The 10,918-nt window shown below is 32.1% G+C and overlaps 1 protein-coding gene across 1 annotated transcript; it reads right to left on the reverse strand.

The window, feature by feature from the left end:
• Window positions 1–10,004: 10,004 nt before the first annotated feature.
• LOC145163604 (uncharacterized) lies at window positions 10,005–10,918 on the reverse strand. Its single transcript, XM_079082422.1, has 2 exons — window positions 10,325–10,918; window positions 10,005–10,247 (listed from the first exon to the last, which is right to left on the reverse strand). The coding sequence occupies exons 1-2, from the start codon at window positions 10,916–10,918 to the stop codon at window positions 10,005–10,007; spliced, it is 837 nt and encodes a 278-aa protein (XP_078938548.1).

The raw sequence follows: 10,918 nt of genomic DNA on the forward strand, positions 1-10,918 counted from the left end.
AGATATCTCTTTTGTTGAACAATAGCTTTCTGAGTGAAAATTTATCTGACTCTTTTGCTCGGTGTCGTTCTCAAATCTTTAGTTGCACCACCGTCTTTCTCTCTTTCACCCTCTTTGTCTCTCGCTAAAAACTACTCCATCTCTTTCTCTCATTCCCTTTTTGTCTCTCTAATAAAGGGCCTAAATTTATGTGTGTTTATAGGTTGTAGAATGGCAGGAACATGAAATAAAGGACCCAACAGACGAAGCCTTATGGAAGTCCATCACTAGAGGTCAGTTTTTGTCAGTAATCTTCTTTTTTCTTCAATGTTATTGACATGTGTTTGGATATTTTAATACTAATTTCTCTATTCCTGTGTATAAACAAGTTAATGGTTCAAGAAACAACAACAAATGTATATACTTTCCTTTTTTTTTCTTAGCGAGTGTGTATCTTAAAGTTTTGGGGGTATTGATTTATTCAAGTTTACCGTTATATGTTTTTGAGTTCTGAGTTCTTCCTCTCTGCTTCTGATTTTTGAATTAAAAAAAACTTAAAGAAATTTTTCTTCCTTGATAGTTTCAGGTATATGGTTCTTCATCTCGAATCTATCTTGACTTTTTTTGTTGATATCTTAAATCTTAGTGTAATTTTATATATGAAGATTAAGTTGATCTATGATTTTGTTTCTATATGTTTGTTTTTAGTCTGAACTAAAAGAGTTTGTTTCATGATTTAAAGTGGATAAGAAGAAAGCCAATTAACCAATAAATGTGAGTGGTCAGAGGAAAAGGAATGGTTAAACTGCAAAGAATGGTAGCAAAATTTAGTTATATATTAATTGTTCTAATTGGTAGGGAGTTTTTTTGTTTTTGATCAAATGTTTTTAATGTTCTCTCAAGGAAGTTTTTTGTAATTGATCGATTGGGTGCAATTCATTTGCAAGTTTATTAGTATATTTTTTTTATAAAGATTTTAAGGTTGAGAGTTTAATTTATTGGGAATTTATTCTTTACCATTTTGAAAAGCTACACAATTGCATTGCTATAACAAAGATGTTCAAGCCATTCTTTATGGCTTTATTTATCGAAGGAAGATGTTTGTTATTTTATTGTTAACCAAAACATAACTTTCTATCTCATCAGTTAACATTTGTTACTTTGGTAACTCAAGATTGTTAACTGACTCAATATATTTTTAAAGGGTTTTTTCTATAAATTTATTAGATGAGTGATTATGCATAACTTTGCGTTAAAAAAGATTAAATCACCGAAACTATCTTGTTGTATGCAAAAAGTTTTAAATTTAGTCCATATGTTTCTATGCAAAAAAGAAAAAATCAGTCAAAAATCATACATTTTAACATACCTAAGGGACCATTTATGTAAATTACTTATTTACAAGTTTCTGCAACTTAAATTAGTATAAATAAAGAAGCTACTAAAATTCAAAGAAATATGTCAAAGTCTTTATTATCACTTCTCTCTTGTCTAAATCTTGAAAGAAAAGTTAGACGCATGATGTCGTTTGTGACTCGCTAGAGATATTGTTAAAACTTAAGAAATGATTTGGATAATTTGTTTGAATGATTATGATTTTAGTGTTATCAAGTATTATAGAAGCGTGGTGAAATATTTTCTTTTCAAAATCTGATCTTCAAAGTTTTAAAGATATTTAAAATCCCAAATTCTCCAAATTATTTAGTAACAAATTTATATCGACAATACTTGAATAACAAATTTAAATTATTTTGTATCAAAAAAACTCATGACATATTAAAATAATTTGCTATATATCATTTTTCAAATATAAAACCAAGATAATGATTTTGAGTTGAATCAATCATCTTTTATCATATCATACAAAAAGATTCATATAAAAATATACGTTTAAACTGACTCGTAAGAAATACAAATATATCCACTTTAATAATATTTGCCACATATTGTAAAAATATTTTTCCTTATGACAAAACCTTTTTTTTTAACCGGCAAATATAATATATAATCTACTCCTAAACTAACACCTAAATCCACCTACGTTCAAGACGGGACTAGAACCCTCCCTTATGACAAAACCACCATTGGTTTTGCAATACTCACTACAAAATTCATTGTTTGCTATAAAATTATTCTATTATTAAAGACATATTTTACCTTTTCTCATTTTTACATATAATTTCTTTTGTAAAATCATATTAACCTAAAACTTTACTTTTATATTATTCCTTAAGTTAATATTTTAAATTTAAAATTTCTAAAATTTGATCATCGAAAATAACTGTAAACAACAAGAAAATTCTTCGTCGTTCGCCACGGTGAAACTAATCGCCGAAACGAAACTATTTAGAACTATTATTCGCCGCCGCAGCTTTGCGCGGGTACACCACTAGTATATATAATATTGGTTTGTGTATTTATGTTCTCAATTTGAGATTAGGTCACTCAAGAAGAGAATCATCATTATAGCTCGCTACATCTATATATTATTTTATAAAAGAAGTCAAATTATTTTATATGGTTTAAAATATAAAGTCTTTTCAAAAAATGTATAGTTAGTTTTCATAAAAATTACAAATTAATAAAAATTAACATTTCTTAAAATTTAAGTTTGGTATCAAAATGAATATATTTTTGAAAAAAATCATAATCTATGATATATAACAAACTTTTAGAAAAAAATTATGTAACGTCCCAAAGCTCAAAACCAGAAATTTTGTTTTTATATTAAAGAGTAAACTACACGAATGGTCCCTATGATTTGGGATAATTTGTGCCCTTGGTCGCTAACTTATTTTTTTTTAACTCGGAATGTCCCAACTGTTAGTTTTTATTACGCGATTGGTCCCTGTCTTACCTAAAAAGACTATTATTTAAATATGGAAAAATGGTGGGGTAGGTAATGTAAGATGATGGGGGTGAGGTTGGGGGTGTGTTTATTAAATAAATTAAAAAATCAATGGCAAAATAGTATTTTTAGATAAGACAGGGACCAAGCGTGTAACAAAAACAAACAATAGGGACCTTCTGAGTTAAAAAAATAAATTAAGGACCAAACGCGCAAATTACCCTAAACCATAGGGACCGAACGTGTTTATCAAAACCATAGGGAAATCATAATGTACCTATAATCATCCAAAATACATCAGATTCAAATAAGTGAAAAGTCATGGTGTATGTGATGCGATCATCCCAAGTCTATTTCAACTCATATGTCAGCCCAAGGCCATACTGGGTCTATTTCACCCCCGAGTCTATTTCAACTCATATGTCAACACAAGGCTGTACCAGGTCTATTTCACCCCCGGGTCTATAGCAAACATGCATACAGACATACACATATACAACAGGAGTTACAAATACTACAAGCACACATATAATCCCTAGTGTCATATAGTATACTGAGCAAACTCACCTCAGACTGCTGTCAGTCAAATAGATGCTCGGGCTGCTGAACCGGAGAATCCCCGCACTAACCAATCAAATAAAACCCTAATTAATAATTAGGTCATAAACCATAATCGGGACTTTAATCAACTAATCTCGACCCCCATGGTAAAATACCATTTTAACCTTCCCTCAATTGGCCCAAAAGCCGAGGCCCACACTTAATGGCACAAAAGCCCAATAATGGCCCAATTCCTAAAGGACACTCAAAGCCCAATATGGGCCCAAATCTAAGAAGGCCCAATCCATAACAATGGCCTATAATCAAAAAGACTTGTAGCCCAACCACAAAAGCCCATGACTAGGCCGAGTACGCTAAGCATTCCAGAAGTACATCCGGCGTACTGGGTGGCTACGCCTGATCGGGGACTCGGATGCGTACGCTTGGGTATGCTTGCGTACACCCGACGTACGCCCTCTATTAAGCTATTTTGCCATTAAGCACTTAATGCTTAAGACCAAGCGTCCAAATTTCAGATCCAGACCTTCGGGAACGTCTTAACTCATAAAGTCATTAATTTGATGCCTTTGCATGGCTGAAATAAACTCAAACCCTAGATTTAGCATCCTACTTTCACCAAGTGGACATAAACTCATGCATTTTTGATCCTCAACCATCAAGATGCTAACTTTATGGACTAGGGGTCTCATAAACATCAAGAGAAGCAACTCATAATTTCTGGAGTGGTAAAATTCCACTAGATCTCATTCATGGGACCAAAAGTGATCAAAAATCCATAATAACTATATCTAAGCAAAAAATGAGCAAGGTCCAAGCTTTATACCTCAATGAAGCTCGTAATGAGAGTGGAATCTGGATCTACAAGCTCCTTCTTGATCAAAGCTCCTTCTCCAAGTTTCTTCTTCTTCAATCTTCACCAAACACCCACTAAAACACACACAAAGGGGGTCAAATCTCTCTAGATGAGTTAGAGTTTCGAAATGAGGCTCAAAAGGGCAATGGAGGCTGGGAAATGAGAGAACCTTAGGACATAAGTTTACTTAAATAGGGTCCAAACCCTAAAATTAGGGTATGTCCCCTGATTACGTACGCCCAACGTTTAGGAGGAACGCCCAGTGTACACACCATCCTCCTAAACATTGCAATATTGCCCCTAATGACCAAAATTGCAAACTAATTACACACCAAGGGTCGAAAATGAAAAATACCTTGAATCGGGTGTTACATATTAAAAACAAAAAAAATTCATTTCTTAAAATTTATAAAAATTTGAATTCCTTTTAACAAAATAAAAATGTAAATAACCTTAACAATAGTATTCTTGATATTTCCTTTTATAAACTCACTAAAATAGTAAGATGCAAAACTTTCTTTATTTGTTTTTATAATTGGAGAAAAAAAAGTTCCATTATATTTTTAAAAAACTAGTATTTTGATAGAAATTAAAATAAAATACTTAAAAACTTATATAATTTTTATAAACTTATTAATATAATGAATATTTATGAGGAATTTATTTTTTGGTTTTTGTAAAAATATAAAATAAAAATATATGTATTATTTAAAAAAATTATGACAGAATTAAGTTTTCAGAATTTGATGCAACGTACAAAAACTAGCAAATTAAGGTAGACAAGATTGAACATGTTGATTCATATAGAATACTCACGACAATACCCCCCAAATCACGTAATTCTACAAATATCGTGTGATGGGTTTCAAAATGCTTCAACACACACAAAATTTTAGGAGAAAATTGAAAGTCCTTAAAACTGATGAATGACCACCCAAATTAAATTGGTAACGGTAAAATAAGAAGCATAAATTAAAATGGAACCCTAAAGATCCATGAGCCAAATACAAACCCAAAAACAAAACCCAAAAATTATGGAAAAATAATAATATTGTTCATAACTCATTTCCAGACTCAAAAATTGATAAGTCCCCTTCACGAGCTTATCATGACGTGCTTCTTGTTCCAAGCTTTGATTTGACTGGTCGTCGCCCAAAACGAAGCCTGGTAGCCAAAGTTATGAACATTTCCGTGAAACTCTTTTATTCACACGATCATGAGCCTCTAGAAATACAAGTGTCCATCATCCACACTAGGGCCCGCATCAGAATTTTAGTTTTTAAATTCTTTTACAAAAAAAATGAAATTATGGCCAAAAAACAAACAAAATAAAGATAATAATACGCCAAGAGGTCGATGACAGGTAGCTCTACAGATGGCCCTCCGACTCATTGACCATTTGGAACATCTTTTTGACAGATGTATGTTTTGGTTGTATTTGGAATTTCACATACATATAGAAGCTATGATTAAACTTCAAGTTCAAAAGTTTTTATTAATACCATTAACATAAGAAAATAAAACATCCAATTTAAATATTTATAGTTCAAGCAAGGACAACCATCGCAAGATGCAACACCTATCATTTCTCTTAATTTATGAGAGACATACACACACAAACTATATATAAAAAGTTTGTTTACTTAACTATATGCATCGTTGGTTACCAGCAGGTCCGACCATGGTTTGCTAAGGTAGCAGCCAGCTAGCCATGGTGGTTCCCTTGTTTTTATGGCAGCCACCGTCTAGAAAATTACAAGGGCTCAACCTTTGGTCCAGTACCATTGGCAAATCTTGCAGAAGTAGTGTGTCTAAGAAAGTTTTGTAGTTATTTTGGCACAGAGCGTTTGAGAGCGTTTAGAAGCTTCTAGCTTTTAGCTTTTAAGAAAACGCTTCATTTAAAAAAAACGTTCGACACTATGAGCGTTTAGCTTTTAGTTTAAACAAAACGCTTCAAATATAAAAGCTACTTTATGCAGCGTTTAACAAAACGCTACTAAGCTTTTGAAATCAATTTCTAGAATTGCCCTTAATATATATATATATATATATATATATATATATATATATATATATATATATATATATATATATATATATATATACATATATACATATATGTATATATATATATATATATATATATATATATATATACCCGCACAAAGCGGCTGGGATAAAATAGCTCTTTTGGCGAATAGTTTTCTTACGGGGATTAAAATTATCATTTTGCTCTTAATTAAGAAATTTAAATTAATTTATATATACATGAATTTAATACTTTAAAATTATCATTATGCTCCAAATTAATTTTCTTAATAACCTTCCTTAATTCAAGTCTTCAAATTTTTAGCAAGTATTAATGATATTTATACGAAATTTATTTGTACAAAAGTTTTTATAATTTATACTTCTTAAAATTCAAGATATGACTAATATTATATATATATATATATATATATATATACATATATATATATATATATATATATATATATATATATATATATATATATATATATCCCCTACTCTAATAAAAGAGTACCTTGATGGCCATGTGGCATTTGAGCGGCCTCCTCCCAGCTTATTTTCGTGCCTAAATCATGTATGTGAATTGCCACTATTGCCATTTCTTCTGTTCCTTTAAGCTCTCGGTGCAATTAAATCCAACTATTCCTTCATCCATATACTCCAATTTCGTTCCTGAAAATTGGGAATCAATTAACAATATACTCGGTTTGTGTTTGTAAATAGGTATAACACATAGATCTTTCTATTTTGTTGACTCCTTATCTTCCTATTTTCCCAATCTAAAATCATAGATGTCACCACGATTTGTTGTGTCCCCTCCGTCCTCCACCCACCTCTCTGGCAACAAACCCCACCATAAACGATGTTGCTTCCTTCTCTCCTTGCCTCCTTTTCTTGGATGTTAAGTGGTCAGTTATAGCTTTAATTTCTTACCCCATTTTAATTAAATCCATCTTCAATTTCTTGGTTGTCTTGGATCGGTTGCGTGAAGCATTATCTTCTTTCATCCCTTTACTTGCAAATTTTTATAATGGACTAACTTTATGTACTTCTTCCCCCCTTATCCTTTGTATTTACACACACAATATCGTGGTTATGAGTTTTATCCATGCTTGCTGTCGATAAAACGAATCAGGTATTTCGCATTCATCGTGTCGTGATTCATTAAAAGGTTGAAATCCATTCGAAATTGACCCATTTTCTCAAATCTTGCAAATCTGTTTTGAGTTTAAAGGTTTTCGTTCAGGGATTAAACGCTATTGTTCCAGGTTCTAATTTCAATATTTTCCCCCCAATTACATCCTTTTCAATTATAAGGATGATTACCGATTGCAATAGGAGAAAATAGATTGCTTCTTTTTTGATTTTTTTGTTCCAGGGCTACAAATGGATGAAGCCTCTCCCCTATGAATCAAATAAGATATGAAATCTCTTAAATGTTTGATTATTTTGAAGTTTCATATAATCTAGATATGGATTTGGGTGCTTTTGGATTGTAAGAGTATTTTCGTCCAGAGTCCTGTACATGCATACATTTGGGGTTCTTGGTGGATCAATTTTGATATGTAAGAATTTTATCCATGTTGTTATTAATATATGTTTGTTTTATGTAATCTTATGGTTTATTTGTGTAATTGGACATGTTGTGGTTATGCATGGAAGTGGTTCTGATTGTGGAAGATGAAGATATAGAGGTTTCCAATCTTTAATGGACAGGTTGAGGTTTGCTTGGACTACTTGAATTACTTAGTGTTAAAGCCTTATAAGGTCGTGACATCTGAGATTTCTATTCATATCTATTTACTTTTGTTGCCACTGGTCCATTTAAGCCATCACAAAGATGGACAACATGTAAGTTGCTTAATAGCAACATGTGAACGTAAATACTCAATACCCACTCTCTTATATTAGTATATATATTTAAAATAGTATGTTACAATGTTCCATCTCATAATAGGCGATTACTATTTCTACTTCCTTGATCTCATCATCATGTTTGTTTTTTAATCTTAAACTTCTTGATGATAATGTTTAAAAAGAAGAGAACATACTTCCATTTTCTTGGCCATGTGACTAGGAAATCTTATTACTGGAATCCCTTTTTCGTGTTTCTGAAAATGAAGAAAATAATACAACTTTCAGAATTAACATTAGAGGCCATCAGCATGAAAGACATGTGTCATTGGTTGCATAAGAACTCAAGAACCAGATGCTTCTAGAAAGAAACATCCTCAAACCTCTTAGCATTAATAACTACTTTGTGCTTCTTAAGAGAATAAACCTGTATATTTTCAAGAACAAGTGTATGTAGAGAATGCCCATGCTAAAATTCTTATTAGGAATTTGTTACCGAGGTAACTATGAAAGCATGTCATGTAATGCAATTCTTCCTGCCACTCTATTTTGTTCTTTATGAATGGATTTTAATCAAACAGTTTATAACTTTGCAGATATAAAACCTGTCATTTGTTAGAAATTTTGGTGATAGCCCAGCTGGAATCATACTACAAAGACATTGGTTGTTTTTTCTTGATTACAAGAGTTTGTTATTACATTCCATACTACAAAGACATTGGTTGTTTTTTCTTGATTACAAGAGTTTGTTATTACAGTAGTAACGTTACTTTTTTTTTCGAATAATGTTATTATACTTCTATCCTATCTAATCGTTCGAAGATCCTATCTAATCGTTCGAAGGAATAATAAACCCATGTTAAGTTAATTAATTTAAAAGAGCCTAAAAAAGGTTCCTACTTACCCCTATTGCACTAATTTTTTAAAACTTACTTTTAACCTTTGTAAATGAAAGTTACATATTGCTACTATTTGTAACAATGAAACCATGTTGCAAAAAATAACAATTTACTTTGTTTTTTATTTTATTTTTGCTTGTTACAAGTAGAAGTAAAAGAAACTTTGCAAATATATTTATTTTAAAACTAAATTATAAACTTACTAAAAAACCTTTCATCTTTGTAAACTAATAAATTTTTTACAAATATACTAATAAATTTTTTACAAATATTTGATTACTCGTTATGAATTCGTATTCTGAATTATGTTTTTCTTTTTCTCAACCGTTGGTTTACACGGGTTTAAACCTACTATATATATATATATATATATATATATATATATATATATATATATTAAACAATTGTTATTTTATATAATTTTACATATAGCTTCCAGCTATCATCTTTCCGCTTCGAAGTAAGAGCTACTTTTTCCAAATACTTGTAGTGGGCAAGTCTTTTCTGAAAATCAGGCTTGACCCGGCTAACAACCAGTTGATGTATGACCAAGTCACGACACTTAATCAACTAAAAAACCGGGTTAGTAATCCATAATTACCTATATATTATTAAGATTAATAAAAAAAATGGCCAATTATCTTACACAAACAACTATTTCAACAACTATTTTGGCAGGACACCCTTGCAAATTTTCAATTTTCAACTTTATGGCTATTTTTGAAAACTTAATTTTGCCTAAATTTTAGGAGAAACTTATTATTTTCGAGTATACCTGTCTTCCTTTATTTGTCCATAAAGCCATAATTCAACAATAACCATATTTGCAAATGTTTCATATGTTTAGCTAATCAAATGAAATTAAACGAAGATCGATCATAAAAATAAAAGATCCGTTTCCCCGTATATCTAAACTTTATCAACATAAAACAAAAACATATTAACCCGTATTTTGGCGTGTATTAATGAACAGTCCATGTTAATCAGATTTCTCCGACTGTAGATGGTCTCTTGCAGCCCACATCCTGATTCCTGTGGGTGTTGGATACTTGGATCTCAAGTCCTTCACCGACGACTTCTCGTGTACCTCGTTTCTTTCCTTGAAATACTGCTCGAATGCTCTTGGAATAAACCGTGGAATCAAAAATCCAAACAGATTGATTGAGAAATAACCCAGATTAGCTATCGCTAGGATTCTCCCAAACCAATACCATCCAACATCCTACTCAACACACAAATGTATATCAGAAAAATCACTTAATTACAACCTCTATGCATTAATTAAAAGAGTTATCTTACCTTAATTCCTGCATTTAATGGCAGGGTTTTGTTGAACCACACATCTCGTACCCAATCCAATATAACAAAGATTCTTCTAACTGTATAAAACATCGGCACCAAAGCCCTCACAGGAGGTGAAAACAAACACAGCCCACTTACAATCTTTTCCGTCAATATTTGAAACGAGAGTAAGAACAAGTGAGGTGTAGCCGACTTAACTGCATGATCGTCTCCCCTCACAAACCCTCCCAAAATATAAGCTAACGGCGAGAATAGCCCCACGGCGAGACCCGTAATCACATAAAGTCTAAAGGGTCTACTTGACTGAAATAATCGCTCTTTTGAAGCGGTGGCGGAGGCGTGCTCCGGGAAGACTAGTTGGGATAAAAGGAGGAGGTAGGCGGAGGTGATGGCTGGGAAGAGAAGGTCGAAGAGGGGGACAAGACCGCTAGCTGAGAAAACCGTTATGAAAGCTACCAACTGGAGGTCGATCATACGTAGTGATTCCATTACATCTTCAACGGCGCCGGCCGTCTGGTCTTGTCGGTGATTGTTTGGGGGGTTCTGGTCGCAGTCAGGGCGTGGCGCCACCGCAAGGGATACACCAGACAT

Source organism: Lactuca virosa, chromosome 3 (genome assembly GCF_052849685.1).
Source record: "Lactuca virosa cultivar CGN04683 chromosome 3, Lactuca_virosa_CGN04683_v6, whole genome shotgun sequence".
NCBI classification, from domain to species: domain Eukaryota; kingdom Viridiplantae; phylum Streptophyta; class Magnoliopsida; order Asterales; family Asteraceae; genus Lactuca; species Lactuca virosa.

What these genes read in the sequence shown, in the direction of transcription:
- LOC145163604 (XM_079082422.1), bottom strand. Translation starts at nt 10,918, where the DNA reads ATGTCTGGTGTATCCCTTGCGGTGGCGCCACGCCCTGACTGCGACCAG. An exon ending in CATTAAATGCAGGAATTAAG is followed by an intron (nt 10,248 to 10,324) that starts GTAAGATAACTC and finishes TGTGTTGAGTAG; the next exon opens with GATGTTGGATGGTATTGGTT.